General features: G+C 45.2%; 1 protein-coding gene across 1 annotated transcript in view; it reads left to right on the plus strand.

The window, feature by feature from the left end:
* The first annotated feature begins 1,263 nt into the window (after positions 1-1,263).
* Positions 1,264-16,769, plus strand: part of RASA1 (RAS p21 protein activator 1) — a 75,435-nt gene continuing 59,929 nt past the window's right edge. Inside the window, exon 1 of the mRNA XM_058656403.1 lies at positions 1,264-2,370. Coding sequence (XP_058512386.1) covers positions 1,898-2,370 — 473 coding nt within the window. The 5' untranslated portion in view covers positions 1,264-1,897. The remainder of the gene's footprint in view (positions 2,371-16,769) is intronic.

Consider the following 16,769-nt stretch of genomic DNA (forward strand, 5'->3'; position numbering starts at 1 on the left):
GGCCTCTTAAAATGGATTGCTGCAGTTTCTGAATCAGAAGGTATGGGGAGGCTATTTCTAACCAGTCTCTAGGATCCTGCTGGCTCTGCCTGCACTCTGAGCTCTCCAGCCTGTGACTGCTCTACTCTGCCAGTGGTACGTTGTCTCTTTTCCTTGAGTTTCTGTCACACAGCTCCTTGTCTTCCCAAATGTGCTTCCTCAGTGTTTGGTCATCCTTAGAAAATACTGATATGGAAGAACAATATTCAATAATACTGGTGAGATCCACTGCTCTGCAGAGAATTTAAATTCTGAGAGCAGCTTTTGAATCTGAAAGGGAAAAGCTACCAATACATTAATTTCAGACAATGAGAGTAATTCCTCCATGCTTATGAATGTGTACAACTGACCTGTGACATTTGCAGGCTCCACATCTGAGAAACCAACCAATGCTGGGAGAAAAATACTTTAAAAATTACAAATAGTTTGCAAACCTTTGCTTTTATTTCCACAGCAATACTGCCCAGCATCTATTTACATAAACTTACAAGGAATTCACAGAGGAGTTGCCCTACACCGTTTTTTTTTTAAGATTTTTGAGTATTTCAGTATTGAAGGAGGTCCCAGAATCAGAGTGTGGTAGTTTATCTATTTTTTTTTTTAAACAACCACAAAAAACCCGTCTCTTCGGATGTTTCAAGGGTATGCTTCGTCTGACTTTTTTTGAAATACCCTCGGTTTTGGGCCTGCTGAGGGGGCTCGACAGCGGTGGATCGCGGCCAGGTGAGGACACAGGTGCAGCGGGCAGCGGCCTCCCCACACCTCTTCACCGAGTACACCTGTGATGGCACCGGTGCAGGTGGTGCAAACCAGCCGGCCCAATCGCGATCCTTCCCTTCCCTGCGTCTTCCTGAGCTCCAGAACCCGGCCTTTATAAATACTTTTTGCCCGCGTGGAAGCCACACACATCTCCGGGCCACCGCCGGGACGCTCGCAGCAGCAGCCTCCGGCCGACCCCCGCACCGTCGGGTCTCCGGCCTCAGGGAGTTAAGGACTGGGTGGACGCCTCCCTTCCCTGTCCGAGCCTCTCCGGGCTGCACGCGCGCCGGCAGGGAGCCCCACGAGGCCGCCGGCCGGCCGGCCGCGCTCGGGCCGTGCGGGCGGCTCCTTCCCTCCGCCGCTCTTCCCTTTCCTCCCGCTCCGCCCCGCCCCGCGCCGCCGCGCCTGCGCAGCCCCGCCGCCCTTCCTCTGCCGGCCGCTCCTCCCCGGCCCCGCCCGCCTTTCTCTCCCTCCCCCCGCCGACCCCCGCCCCCGGCCCCGCAGCTCCCCGCTCCCCTCTCTGGCTCGGGTTTCACCGAGGGCTGCAGGTAGTGAGCCGCCCCGTCGTGTCCCCGCCCCTGCTGCCCACCCCTCCCGGCTCCGGGCGCCGGGGAGGATGAAGCGGCAGCCGCGGCTCGGTCGCAGGCAGCGGCCCCGGCGGCGGTGGCTGCGGCGGGGGCGGCCGGAACTCGGGTGGTGAAGGAGCGGCGGCGGCTGAGGGAGCGGCAGCCGCCCCGGCCGCTTCCCCCTGGGCTTCCCTTCCTCTTGGGCGCAGCCAGGAAGTTTTCCGCTTGTGTGCCTGTGTGAGCGCGCGCGTGTGAGTGTGTGTGTGTGTGTGTGAGGTGAGGCCAGGGCCGGCGTTGGTGCCGGCGTCGGGCTCTTTTTGCCCACTCGGCGCTCCGTAACGCCAGGCGCCTCCCGAGCCGGGGCTGTGGCCCGAGGAGGGGGCGCGGCGGCGGGCTCCGTCCTTTTGTTGTTGTTTCCTCCGCCTGGGGAGCTCGAGGGGGGACGCGCCTGGGTGGGGCGGCTCGGAGCCCGGGCCTGCTGGCCCCCGGGGCTCCCGGGCGGGCTGGGAGGGCTGAGCGGAGCGGGCTTCAACATGATGGCCGCCGAGGCCGGCAGTGAGGAGGGCGGCCCCGCGGTGGCTGCGGGAGCCGGAGGCGGCGCGGCGGCGGGCTCCGCTGCCTTCCCGGTGGTGTGTCGGGTGAAGATCCCGGTGGCCGCCGCCGCCGCCCCCTATCCCGGGCCGGTGGAGGCCGGCGTGGCCGCTCTGGGGTCGGGCTTCTTAGGCGCCGGGGCTGTGGGGGGAGCGGGGCTGACAGGGGGAGGCGCCGCTGCGGGGCCGGCCGCCGCGGGAGAAATGGCCTTCGGCAAGGGGACCCCCGCACCCCCTGCCGCCGAGACCCTCGGGCCGGGCGGCGGCTTCCCTCCGCTGCCGCCGCCGCCGCCGCCGCCTCAGCTGCCCCCTCTGGGCGCGGGTCTGGGCACCGTGGACGAAGGTGACTCTCTGGATGGACCAGAATACGAGGAGGAAGAGGTGGCCATCCCGCTGACCGCTCCTCCGACGAACCAGTAAGTCAGCTGGCTGTGTGCGGTTTGCGGGGCCCGGGGAGGAACGCAGCTGTGATTTGTTGTGTAAAGTTGCGAGGTTTCGTTGGGGTGTTGCACGCCGACTGCTCTCGGTCCCCAAGGGCGTGCTCTCCCGGGCGTCTCCGTGGGTTTAGTGCCCCTTCTGGAAAGCTGTAAAGTTGTTCTGATGGGACCCCGGGGCTGAGGTGTGTCCAGTGAGAACCGGATATGGGTCTGTCCCCACTAGATTGCCCCGAGCTCGGAGCTGACCCCGGCAGGCGCGGTGGACGTGAACTTGTGTGTGTTCCCCGACGAGCTGGCAGTGTGTTGGTGTAACCCGTTGGTCGGGATGCCGTGTTTTTGTTGGCGCTGACTAACCCAGCTCTGGCCCTGCGAAAGCAGGTGATGGCGCTTGGTGTGTGGCTCGCCCAGGACAACGTGGGTCGGGGAGCCGGACCGGAGGCGCAGGGGTCCCACGTGTGCTGCAGGGCTGCCGTCCCTGCGGCCCTGGGGCTTGATTGCTGTAATTGGCACTGCTAATGCGCTTGGATCACTTAAAAATTTCAGCAGTATTTTGCCTCAGAGTTTCTGTTGGTGGCGAGTACAGTGTTCTGTTTGGAAATGTTAACATCCAGAATATACAGGAGAAATGACTTTTTAAATATAACCTAGTGTCTCTTTCCTAAATTTGTATTTATAATGGCTGGCTGGCCTTGAGTGGAAGAAATGTTGGAATGGGAAGGGAATGTAGTAGGCAGAACCCCCTCCCCCATTTCGCGCACCAGTCTTTAATGATTAGGATTTCAACAACCTTGGTGAATGTCAGGAAAAAAAGGTTTGGTGGTTACATGGGTAGTGTGGACGGCTCGAGGGTTTTTGTTTTATTGCTTTGCTTTTGGATATGCTTCTGTAGAAGATTTAGGAAAGACTGGAAAACGAATGAGGACAAGATTCTGTATTACACTTTTTTTTTTACTTTATGCTGCATTTTTGATACTTAAGGTGGGAAAGCAGGGTCCTGTAGGCGTGTTGTATTCCTTTTGTATTATTCAGGGTTCAGTTATTCACTTCATGCCTTTGTCTTGTTCACTTTCTGGGGAATGTTCAAAGTTCTGCTTTTATAGTACTACTTTGACACCTTCCAGTCTTTAGGGGAGAAATGACAGATATCAGTGGCCATTGCTACTACTGCGGAGATGATAATAAACAGATTTCTAATATTTTTTTTAATCCTGAAAGGATCCAGTCTTACAACAGAATTGATTTAGGAAACGTGGTTCAAAACCCGTTGGTATTTAGAACAATTTTAGCTTACATTTAAAACTGAGTGGAAAGTACAGAGTGCTCTTGTTAAATGTAGGAAAATACAGGTTGAGGAGAATTATGCATCATTTTATGTATTTAGAAGTAAAAATGTTGTAAAAGTGCTCTGCACTGTTTTAACAGTTTTCCACTTTTTATTTGAGACGTCAGCCCAGAGCTGGGAGGCAATATAGTAGTGGTCCAGGGTGCAAATTCTGTACTTAGATGACGTTTGGATTGAATTCCTGACGCTTGGCTACTTTCAGGCTGTGTGATCCTGGAACTGTCAGTTTTCCCATCTGTAAAACAGGAATTTAGCTAGTGCTGCTTCCCACAGGTAGTTTTTAAGGCTTAATGAACCTTGGACATACTCAGCACAGTAACCAACCGGGAGTGAATGTTTAATAAGTAGGCCCTCCTCCAGGTGTTAGCAATGATATTGTCAAATTGCCTACTAATTGTTGATGTAGGACTTCCCTACCTGTAGCTTTTTGAAGAGAATGCTTTGAACACCACAGTAAGCCAACCATGATTTTTTTTAAAAAAACATTTTTTGGGGTTTATTTGTTTGCGAGGCAGAATTAGAAAGGGGGAAGGTGAGAGCAGTTGTCTCTGCACTGGTTCACTCCCCGGATTGTCTCGGTGACCAGGCCTGGGCTGCCCCAGAGCCAGGGGCCTGGGCCCCAGTCCGAGTCTTCCACATGGGTGGCCTTGGGGGCTCTTAGCTTTTCCAAGTGCATTAGCAGGGAGCTTGATCGAAAGTGGTACAGCCAGGACATGAATCAGGCTTAATCCAGGATGCCATAACGCTGTTGTGGCACAGCTGTGGTTAATTGTATTTTTAATTTTCAATTCTTGAGGACTTCCAGCAGTAGGTTAAGACATTTTAAAGGAAAAATTCAAGTGTTTACTATAAACTTGAATGAAAAAACCTTGATAATTTGCTTAAATTACAGCCTATCATCTGTAAAAGCAGGGATGGGAAACGTTTTGGATTTTTATAGCAACATTTGCGGGGCTGTACAAAGTTAGCAGCCTAAAAATCGTTTGCTTTAGATTGTCTGACTCTGTAGTCCCACCTGTCAGCGCCTTGTGGCAGTGCCGGGTTAAATAATCTGGCAGGGCTTATATGGCCAGTAGACCTTAAAGTGCCCCATGCGCCAGAGGTTTCCCACACTTGCTGTAGAGAAAAAAACGTCCTTGGACTACATTAGTGTCTGTCTAGCAGTTACTGGTCACCTTAGGTCATAGGGTTGAGTCCACAAGTCGTTTGTTAGATTCCCTGATCAGGGAGTTGAGCCTTGTTAGCAGCCCAGGCTGGACGGCTATGATGACAGGTGGGTGTGATGACAGTGCCCAGGGAGGGAGGTCGGAGTGAGCGCATTGACAGTGTTAGCATTAAGGATTTTGTGTCTGATTTTCTTTGAGTGGAGAATCCTCGGTTCCATGTTTATTGCTGAATATGTTCTTCAGTTTGGTGAAGACTTAGTTTCTATAATTTTAGCTGCTTAGTTGGGTATTTTTCTTTTTGCAAGATTTGAGAGAAATTTCTCACATTTTCTTCCTATTGTGAGAGCTTTTGTATTTAAAACTAAGAAATGCAGTGTTTCTGAAGAGGCTTAGACTCTGCTGGCCACTGAGACGCGTGCTGAAGGAGCCGCTTTCAGGGTCCTTGTTTTTGTTTTCTCCAGATGGGTTAGGGGAAGTAGTGTTGTACCCAGTATACCTTTCATTATATGGAGAGAGTTTTAACTGTTAGTCTGTGGAAGCGGAAGTCCTTGGTAAGAATCCAACCAGAAGAGGTAGATGGCTTGCCCTTATGGTGTGTGGAACATTTAGTTGTGGCTGGCGGCTGTCACTGAGACTACATTGCTAGAATAGAGTAGTGGTTGCCCCTTTCAGGCCCCTGGCTGTTAGGTTTGCTGCAGTCTCTGCCAGGCCCTCCTTACCTCCCCTAGTAGTTGTCTGGCACCTGGGGCAGTTCTTAACCTGGAGCTAACAGGCTTCTCAAGCCTGAAACTTTAAGGAAAACAACAAAGTAAGAAATTGATAGTATTATTATATTTTACTGTCTTTACAAAAATAAAATTGTCAAATAATTACTAAAAAAGGACATGTAGTATTCATTAACTTTGTCACCACGTTTGCATTCTGACCATGGGTGAGTTTTTGTTTCTTACTAAAAAGGGGAATAAGAGTGACTGCTGACCAGGGCTTGGATGTGCCTGGTAGGTGCTTCAATGGTTACCAGGAGTTAGGTGTCCCCTTTCTTAGTGCCTCTTCCTGGGCGGTTCAGGTCTAGTAGGCAGCTCAGTAAGTGAATTAATGTGATTGCAGTTAGATGAAGGTAAATATCATGGGGTTAAGTGAAGGAGTCGGAGGAGTAGCAGGTGTCCTTTTCTTACTGCTAAATATGTCTTCTGAGTAAGTTGTTTTTTGTTTTAATTTCCTTTGCTTAATGATTGCACCAGGTCCAAAGGAATTACTAGTTTAGTGAATATAAACTTTTTGTCCTTAGTGAGGAGTCCTTTCTGCAGACTCTTCGCTGTTGAGCTGTGGTCTGGAGGGAGATGGAAGGCAGTGCCTGAAGCACCGCTGAAGGCTGGAGCTGGTCCGGGTGGTTGGTGAGCTAAGCTGGAGAATGCAGGCAGATGTTACTGCCAGAGACATGGAGGAGGAGGACAGTCTTGAGTCAGGAAGAAAGGGCAAATAAAGAACGGGCCTTTCTGGTTGGTTTGCTCCTGTTTCTTTGCTACCCCAAACTACCTTTGAGAGCAAAAAGCTTATAGTGATAACAGTAGTTTATTGGTTGCTTACTACCTAATAAGAACATTCTGATTGCTTTCCATATATTGTTTTGTACCTTTTGCTGTTAATAAAATACTCCACAACTTAATTGCTAAAGCAACAGCATCCATTTATTTAATCTTGATTGTAAAATTCAGGGCTGAGTGGAGACTGCTCTGTGTATCGTTGGTTGGCTGTAACATCCAACGTGGCTTTTATGGATGTGTGTGTGTACACATATGTGTGTGCACATATGCATGACTATGTGTATTTGAAGGTCAGGTATGGAGAAAGACCTTCCATCCACTGGCTCACTCCCCAGATGGCTGCGACAATGGACTGAGCCAGGTGGAAGCCAGAAGCCAGGCCACCCATGTAAGTGGCAGAGGCCCAAATTGGGCCATCTTTTGCTGCTTTCAGAAGTGGAACAGCTGAAACAAACTGTTGCCCATGTGGGGTGCCAGTGTTGCAGGTGGCAGCTTTTCTTGCTGTGCCACCATAGCACCCCCAGGGTAGCTCCTTAGATCTCTGCCTCAACTGGGCTGCCTGGAGCAGCTATGGGTAGCTGGGCATTTCTCCGTGCCCTCTCCTTGCTGTGTTCTCTCTGTGTAAAGAAGCTTGGAGTTCTTCAGCAATGGGGTTCAGGAGGGAACCGTTCAAGGCTAGCCACTGTGCTCCTCATTCTTGCTTATGTTTTGAGGCTAGTGCTGGTCCCATGATCCAGTACTGATATCGGGAAACTCTAAAATGGCGTATGTGTTGGGAGGTGAGCGTTCTTGAGGTGCCAAAGTAGTGTGTCACATATTGCCCACTTACCTACGAGTCCAGAAAATACTGAAACATTGTGGTGAGGGGTGGGGTGCGAGGAAGGGTAGGTTTGTATAAGTTCTTTCCGTAGGTCCAACGGGATAAAATGCCTCTCATTAAATGCTTTAAATATCATGCAGCAGCTGCTGTTGTTGGTTACCATTATCTTAATTGTGAACCAGAAATATTTGAATATGAGTGTTGGTTATGGCGCATTGCTTGAATGTGTAGGCATTAGTGATGTATAAATTTGAAATTGCAGTGCATTTCAGTTTGGAGTTAGATTATGCTGAATCTAACACTAGTTTTAATCTAATTTTTGTACCTGGTAAACTGGTATCAGGTACACTTTTTTCTGCAGAACGGAACGGTGTGTGATTTTGGGTACTCTGATTACATGAGTTACAGTGACCATTGTAAGGGTCAGCAGTTAAGTCAGCAGTTGGAAGGCGAGTATCATTAGTGGAAACAAGACAGTAAAACCAGTCTGCAGATATGTTTTATTGCTAAGTTCAAGTTCAGAGGATAACCATGGAAGAGTTGGAAGAATGGGAGTAAATGAAAGGATGGTGTTAACACTTGATGTCAAATCCTCTTTTTTGAGTTCTAAAGAGGCATTTTTTTCTACAGATTTTGTAGCATTGATATTGAAGATTTTAGTCATAAGATGAAATACAATTCTAGTTTTAAAGAGAATCTCTGAGTGCCCAAGGACAGTTGTAGTATGGGAATAGATCCAATTCTCATGAATTTTCAGATGTGTTTAGGTTGTACAATATTTGCAGCACACTTTATATGTATAAAGAGGTATTATACGCATTTTTGTTACTGAAGAAATGCAGTTGCAATTCTATAAGTTGAATATTCCTTATCTGCAGTGCTTGGGAACACAGTGTCTCAGATGTTGCAGTGTTTGCATAGACTTCACTGATTGTTCATCCCTGACCCAGCAACCCGTTCTGTGCTTCCTTTGTCCTGCCCCTTTGCTGGATATAAAAGACAACCTCCCCTGGCCCTGACATGGTGGCCTAGCAGCTAAAGTCCTTACCTTGAACGCACCGGGATCCCATATGGGCTCTGGTTCTAATCCCAGCGGCCCCACTTCCCATCCAGCTCCCTGCTTGTGCCCTGGGAAAACAGTTGAGGATGGCCCCAAAGCCTTGGGACCCTGCAGCTGCGTGGGAGACCCGAAAGAGCTCCTGGCTCCTGGCTTCGGATAGGCACAGAACTGGCCGTTGCGGCCACTTGGGGAGTGAATCATCGGATGGAAGATCTTCCTCTCTGTCCTCTGTATCTCTGACTTTCCAATAAAAATAAATAGATCTTTAAAAAAATTCTTTGCTGTTTGGTTCAAGCTAAACCGAAGACCTAGAGATCCTCCCGAACTGTCAAGTCCTTTTTATAACGTGCTAGACTGGGTTTACATTTAAGAACTTTATGTTAAATATTAAAACCATAATCCCTCTTTTATCTTTATCTAAATATTGATCTCTTAATTTTTAAATTAAAACATTTCTTAAGGGGCTTGGCGCAGTGACCTAGTGGCTAAAGTCCTTGCCTTGAACGCCCCAGGATCCCACATGGGCCCCGGTTTTAATCGCGGCAGCTCTGCTTACCATCCAGCTCCCTGCCTGTGGCCTGGGAAAGCAGTTGAGGATGGCCCAAAGCCTTGGGACCCTGCACCTGCGGGAAAGACCTGGAGGAAGTTCCTGGTTCCTGGCTTTGGATTGGCGTAGCACCGGCACAGAGCGTGCAAGACGAGGACTTTAGCTGCTAGGCTACGATGTCAGGACCTTCCAGAACAGTTTTGTCAGATTTCTTGTATGGCACTTTTGTAACTGGGTTTCCCTACCTCTAGCCTTGCATTTTTCTTTAACTCTTGGACAGTCGCTAGTTTGAGAGTTTGTCATGTACAAAGGTTGTACAAATGCTGTCAGTCTGTTTAGCTTGGTCAGAAACGCTTAGATAATTCCCTTAGCATTCTAAGTTGCATGTGTCAGTACATGGTTCCTTTTCATTGCTGAGTAATAGTCCTCAGCAGGAAGATCCACAGCCATTGCTATAAGCATTTCTGTGTATATTCTTATGAACACAAATTTTCTGTCAGAAGACCAAGAGTATTGGTAACAGTTACAAGTTTATTCTTGCAAGAAATAGCCAGTGTATTTTCTAGAATGGCTGTATCTGTTTACATTCCCTCCCTGCAATGTACTGAGTGGTTCCGGTTCTCTGTACCCTCACTAGGATTTGGTGTCATTATTAAAAAAATAGCCTTTGTGATAGATAGAGTAAATCAGTCTGGTTTTGATACACTTTCCTAAAAGAGCCTATGAAATTGAAAAGCTGTCTGTGTTAATTTGCTGTTTGTATCTCCTGATGGAGAGCAAGAAGGAGAACCTGCATGGAAGGTTTGATTGTTTACCGCCTTAAAGTTTAATTTGAGAAGCAGAGGGAGAAAACTCTTGCATGAGCAGGCACCTCATCCACTTACTCGCTGCGCAGAAGTCCACAGTGGCCAAAGCTGGGCCGGCTGCAGTGCAGAGCTAAGAATTCAGTCCAGTCCCCCTCACGTTTGGCAGAGACCCAGCCACGTGGGGCATCGCCTGCTGCCTGCTAGAGGTTTTTATGAACAGGAAATGGAATTGGAGGTTTCAGCATTTAAACCGAGGCTGTCTCTTATGGGATGCAGGTATCTTAATTGCTTGCTAAGCAATCTGCCCCTCAATTGAGTTTTAAGTTAGCTGCTAAATCATGGGTTTAGTGGAAACTCATAATCACTGGGTTAAACACTGGTTGAGAAATTGGACCCTCATTCTTACAGACGTTTTACTGCCATTTTCTCCTACTTGAGGAAAAATTAATCCAGGGACCAATGCCATGGTGTACAGGTTAAGCCTCTGCATATGATGCCAGCATCCCAAATGGGTACTGGTTTGAGTCCGGACTACTCCACTCAGTCCAGCTGCCCGCTCATGTACCTGGGTAGCAACAGAAAATGATCTAATTTCTTGGACCCTTACGCACATATGGCAGACCTAGGTGAAGCTTCTGGCTTCCCAACCTACCCAACTTCTGCCATTGTTGCCATTTGGTGAGTGAAACGGTTGATGTAAGATTCTCTGATTTCTCTGTGAATCTGCCTTTCCAGTAAAAATAAACAAATCTTTATTTTCATTTTTAATTTTTATTCTAAAGGCAGGGTTGCATAGAAGGAGAAATAGAGATCTTTCCACCTGTGGTTCACTCCCAAACAACCTTGGCCAGGAGCTGGGAGCTTCTTCTGGGTCTCCACATGTGTGCAAGGACCAGACGACGTGCGCCATCAGCTGCTGCTTTCCCAGGCCATAAGCAGGGTGCTGGGTTGGAAGTGGCTGTAAGGGAAACTGGTGTTACAGGTGGAGGCTTTGCTGTACCATGCTGCTGCCCCAATAAAGAAATCTTAAAAAGTTTAGTCCATACATATAGAGTGGAATGTTACTGTATGTAATTCTTGGGGCACTATATTGTTTGTTGGTGCCAAATAAAAAAATTTTGAGGTTTTGTTAATTCTTCATAATCATGAGAATTCACTATCAATGCAATTAAAGAGCTGTGTGATTTGTTTTTATGTTTGCCTTTTAGTCTTTGCCTACATTTGATTACTTTCTCATGAGTTTGGAAGAAAGAAGCAGAAACCTCATACTGATTTGAAATTCCATCCTCCAGAAAGTAGAATAACTGAATTTCTCTTTTGTGATTATTGGAAACAGGATTTTTGTATCATGAAGCCACTTTGGAAAATAGTAACATAAGTGAATGGGAAATACTAATCTTTCTTTCTGCTGTCTCGTGTCTCATTTTATTTAGGAAAGATGCTGATTGTTGAATAAACACTGCACTGTTCTTTCATGTTGCTGTGTCGTTTTCTGTCTCTGTGGATTGTGTTCTGTGAGGAATGCCCTTCCTACCCTGGTTGCTTAAAGTACACTCATTCATTCTTCTGAACACAGCTGAAACCCTAGTGCGGAGTGGTGTTTTAAAAGACAAATGGAGGTGTCTTCTCGGTGACTGTCGTGTCGTCAGACAAGCTTGTAAGGAAGTGTTTTCTTAAGCAGTTAAGCCAGAATGTCTCAATTAAATAAACGTATGATGGATTACAGAAACTTGTGGTTAGTAAGACCTGACGGTAACCTGCTGGGTGGCACTGACACTTAAATGACACGAGTTGTGGCAGAAGGTATAAGATGTGTTCTCAGAAAATGGAGTCTTGGTAAGGGTGTTTGGTAAAATGATTGAGTTCAATTAATATTTTTTAGTCCAAGGATAAAACCTGCTTGTGTCTGGCACAGTTGTATAAATGTTTGTATAATACGAGAGTTTCTTGGGCCTGGCACAGTGGCCTAGCGGCTAAAGTCCTCACCTTGAACGCACTGGGATCCCATGTGGGCGCCAGTTCTAATCCCGGTAGCTCCACTTCCCATCCAGCTCCCTGCGTGTGGCCTGGGAAAGCAGTCGAGGGTGGCCCCCAAAGCCTTGGGACCCTGCACCCACGTGGGAGACCTGGAAGAGCTCCTGGCTCCTGGCTCCAGATTGGCTCAGCTCTGGCCATTGGGGCCACTTGGGGAGTGAATCAGCAGACAGATTTTCCTCTCTCTCTCCTCCTCTCTGTATATCAGACTTTGTGATAAAAAAAATCTTTAAAAAAATATGAGAGTTTTCTCTATACCTTTGTCCAGATTGTGTGCATAAGCAGATTCCCTCACAAGTTTTTATGCTGAAAAATTTGAAATCTGCAGAATTGGTGTAATATCATGCCAGGTAACAATGTGTTTTACTTTTAAATTTGCCTTTTTAAACTTTATCCCTTTCTCTTTATACACATGTATACTCTTTTTGCCAAAATCTTTGAATGTTAGATGCAGACCTTTTTTTTTTTTTTTTTTTTTTTTTTAAGATTTAGTATATATAGAGGAGAGACGGGAAGATCTTCCATCTGCTAGTCCTCAAATTTTTTCAGCAGCCAGGGCTGGCCTAGGCTAAAGCCAGAAGCTCAGAACTCAACTCCTGTCTCCTGCAGTTGCACCTGAGCTCTCATCCGCCTCCTTGGTGCCCAGGACTGGGAAGCAGGCACTCTGATCTAAGGGGGAGTCCTAAGTGAGGAACAGCAGCAAAAGCGGGCACATGATCTCCGTTGTCCTGTTGATGGCGCACATAGATTTAAACTTGTGTAAGCAGAGTCCCACTAGATCTTGCTTGTTGAAAGCTACCTTTCTCTTGTTAATAGTAAGTTCCCAGTTTTAGTATACATTGGTTTTTTTTGTCTGATTCGTTTGTCGCCTCCTTGTAAGGATGTAGGTGTGATTTGGTTTTCCTATTTGTCATTCCATGCAGTTTAAAGTGGGCATTCTCTGGTACACAGCCTTGTGATTAGTTTGCCGTCTCTCAGTTGGTTCATGGTTGAGGGTCAAGTGGGTGGTGATACGTACAGGCGTGTTTTCTGGTTGATAAATTGTCCTCGTGGTCCTGTGTTACTCAGTTGGGAGCTTTGTTTGAGTGATCTACAACCTTAGGTCCAGTTCTGCCTGATAAACTGGGTTGCACTCCATGCAGCAGTTATCCTGTCTGTTGCTTACCTAACGAAGTCTCTTTATAGCTAGAAAGGTAATTGCCTTATTCTGGACAAAATGCTTCTGCCTAGCAACTTATTTTTCTTCTTTTCTGTGTTGAGATTTTCAAAGCAGAGAGGGCAATTGTAGTATTAGGAAATTAGAAATTAAGAAAATTTAAAAAGGCATTGTATTTAATGGTTAAAATGGTGTGTAACTGACATGCAGCTTCAGTACAACAGTACACACTTCTAGTTAGACTTAGTTTATTTTCCCCAGTTGTTTTTGTTTACTTTTTATTTATTTTTTTAGTGACTAAATTTTTTAGAACAGTGTTAGGTTCACAGAAAAGGTTAAGAGGAAGAATTCCCTGTATGGCTGTCCGTTCAACCTCTCAAAAAATTGACATTGAGTGTAGTGATACCTTTGTTGAAATTGATGAATCTGCTTTGGTATATCATTGTCTTCCTAAGTTTATAGTTTACCTTGGAGTTTATGTATTTTCTTTGAAAGATGTGTTTGGAAGTCGGGGCTACAGTGAAAGAGATCTTTCATCTTTTGGTTCATCCCCATGTGGCTACAAGGGCCTGGGTGATGCCGGGAACTTCGTTTGAGGCGGCAGGGGCCTAAACACTTGGCACGTTGTCCACTGCTTTCTCAGGCCGTTGGCAACACTAGCAGGAGCTGAATGGGAAGTGGAGCAGCTGGGAAGTAGACTGGCCCCTGTGTGGGATGTTTGTATCACAGGCATTGGCTTTAGCTGTTACACAATGATGTGGTCCTCAAGGTTTATTCTTGCTGTTAGTTTTTTGTGGATTTGGGCAAATGTACAGTGACACGTTTTCCCCACTGTAATGTCATACAGAATAGTTCCACTGCCCTAAAACTCCTCTACTCTGCCTTTTCATCCTTTTTTCCCCTGTGACCCCTGGCAACCAGTGATCTTTTTATTATCTGTATAGATTTGCCCTTTACAGAATGTCAAAGGTGTATGTGGCCTTTTTGAATCACATTCTTTTGCTGAATAGTATACATTTAAGATTCTTCCATGTCTTTTAATGGCTTGCTAGCGCATTTCTTTTTAACTCTGAATTATACTCCATTGTGTAAGTGCATCATAATTTGTTTTATTGTTAAAGAATATTTTGGCTGCTTTCACATTTTGAAAGAAAAGTAAAAATGTTCAGGGTTTTGTATGGAGGTGTTTTTTTTTTTTTTTTTGAGAGGCCGTTAGAGACAGACAGACAGATTAGACCCTCTGGCTCACTCTTCCACTGGCCTCAACAGCCAGGGCTGGGCCAGGCTGACGCCAGCAACCAGAAGTTTCAACCAGGTCTGCTACTTGGATTCAGAAATACGGGCACTTGGACCATCGTCTGCTACTTTCTCAGGCACTTTAGCAGGGAGTTGGAATGAAAGATGAACAGCCAAGATTCAAACTGGTGCCCATAGGTAGAGCTGGCACTGCGGGTACTGACAGTGCAGGCTCTTCTGGTTTTAATTCAAATGGGTACATACAAAGGAGCTTGATTGCTGGATAGTAGAATACATTCATTTTGAAAGAGGCCACCAAAGCTTACAAGGTGGGTGAGCCATTTGGCTTCTCAGGAGCAGGGATTGTTCCTTTTGCTCAACATCATCTGCAGCGTTTTATGTGTTCAGTTTTTTTGATTTTTATCCATTTTGGTAGTTGTATCTTGGTGTTCAGTTTGTTTTATTTTGCATTTTCTAATATCTATAATAGTGAATGTTCTGTGCTTATTTACCATCTGTATCTACTTTGCCAAAATTTCTGTTCAGGTCTTTCCATCTTTTTAATCAGGTTGTTTGCTTTCTTATTGCCAAGAAGAGTTCTTCGTGTAGTTTGTGTAACTGCGAGTTATGTGGTTTTTTTGCATATATTTTCTCCCAGTCAGGCTTGTCTTTTTATTCTGATAGTCTTTTGCAAAGTAGAAATTTTTAATTTTGACAGTCTGGTTTATCTGTGTGTGCTCTTCATGTAAGAAGTGACTGCCATACCACGGTCATTTATTTATCCTTTTATCTTCTAGAAGTTGTATAGTTTTGAATTTTACTATTAGACTCATTTTACAGTAAAATTTGTGAAAGTTACAAGGTGTTTCTAGATTTTTTGCATGCAGGTATCCATTTGTTTAGCATCATTGATTCTAAAATATTATTCCACTGAATTGCATTTGTTCCTTTGTCAAAGATGAGCTGACTGTATTTATTTTGATCTATTTCTAGATTATCTGTCCCATTGATTGTATTTTGCTTTGCCAGTCGCACATTGTTTTGGTTACTGTGGTAGTGTAGTAAGTCTTGAGGTTTAGTATTGTCAATTCTCTGATCTTGTTCTTCAATATTGTGTTGTCTAGGACAGGCCTTTCCCAGTCCATATAAATTTTAGAATTAGTTTGTTAATATCCACAAAATTAGCTTGCTGTGGTGTGGACTGTGGTATTGTGTTGAGACTGTACATCACATTGGGAGTAGCTGACATATTGACAGATCTGGGTATATAATGATCATGAAATAATCTCAATTCTTTGATTTCTTTCATTATTTTGTTTTCGTCATATAGATCTTCGTATATAAATGTGTATATATACACATATCTGCGTATACACACACATTGTTTTGTACTTAAACATTTCATACTTTGGGGTGTTATAGTTGGTACTGTGTTTTTTTAATTTCAAGTTGTACTTTTTTTCTGGTATATATAGAAACCATTGAGTTTTTTGTTTTGGAACTTTGCTGTTATCTATTATCATTTGTTAGTTCCATGAAGTGGGTTGTTTTTCTTTGCCTTTTAGGTTTTTAACATAGACAGTTGTTTTATTTTGAGAATAAAGACACTGTTACTCTCCCTTCCTGGTCAGTGTTTCTTTTAGAAATTAGAGCATGATGTTGAAAACAGTAGTGAGCAGGTATTCTTGCCTTGTTCCCCTTTTATTTGGTAGCAAGATGTTCCTAGATGTTTTCTTATCAATCTAAAGAAATCCCTCTCCATTCGTAGTTTACTATGTTAGTCATCAGTGAACAAAAGCGTTTGTCTAATGGTTCTTCTGTGTCTGTCGATACAGCATGTGACTTAATCTGTAGCCTGTTCTTCGGGCTGGTAGATGTTAATTGGCTTTTTAAATGTTGAGCCAGCCTGGATAAGTCCCACTTGATTGTTGTATGTAATTCTCTTTATGCTTTCTTAAATTTGACTTGCTAGTATTGATTTGCATTTTGTTGCAGTGTTTTTGACTGGTTTTGGTGTTGAGAAGTTCTGGCTTAATGGAACCAAAAGGTGTCCTCTGTTTCTGTCTCCTGAAAGAAGTCTGAGAGCATTAATGATGTTTCTTCCTTTTTGAACGTCTTGGGAGCTGGTGTTTTCTGATGGGGGGTAATTACTGACTGAATTTAAAACCTAACTATTCAGATGGACTGTTTCTTGTGTGAGTTTGACAGAGTAAGCCTTTCATGGATTTGGCCCCTTTCATCTAGGTTATGAAATTTGTGACTATAAAGTAACTGATAATATTTATTATCCTGTTAGTGGCATGGGATTATTAAATGGTACACCCTCTGTTACTGATCTTCACAAGTGAGTGAGTGGCTTTTGGTTTGGTTAAATGTCTCTGTTATCCTGTATTCAATTTTATTCATTGCTGATATAATTTGTATTTCTCTTGTTTACTTTGAATTTCATTTGCTCTTATTTTTTTTAGTCCTAAGGTTAAGTTTAAGTTACTGGTTTTGCAACTTCTTTTTTCTTTTTTTTTTTAAAGATTTATTTATTTTATTACAAAGTCAGATATACAGAGAGGAGGAGAGACAGAGAGGAAGATCTTCCATCTGATGATTCACTCCCCAAGTGAGCCGCAACGGCCGGTGCTGCGCCGATCTGAAGCCGGGAACCTGGAACCT

The sequence above is a fragment of the Ochotona princeps genome, chromosome 28 (assembly GCF_030435755.1).
Source record: "Ochotona princeps isolate mOchPri1 chromosome 28, mOchPri1.hap1, whole genome shotgun sequence".
In the NCBI taxonomy this organism is placed as follows: Eukaryota; Metazoa; Chordata; class Mammalia; order Lagomorpha; family Ochotonidae; genus Ochotona; species Ochotona princeps.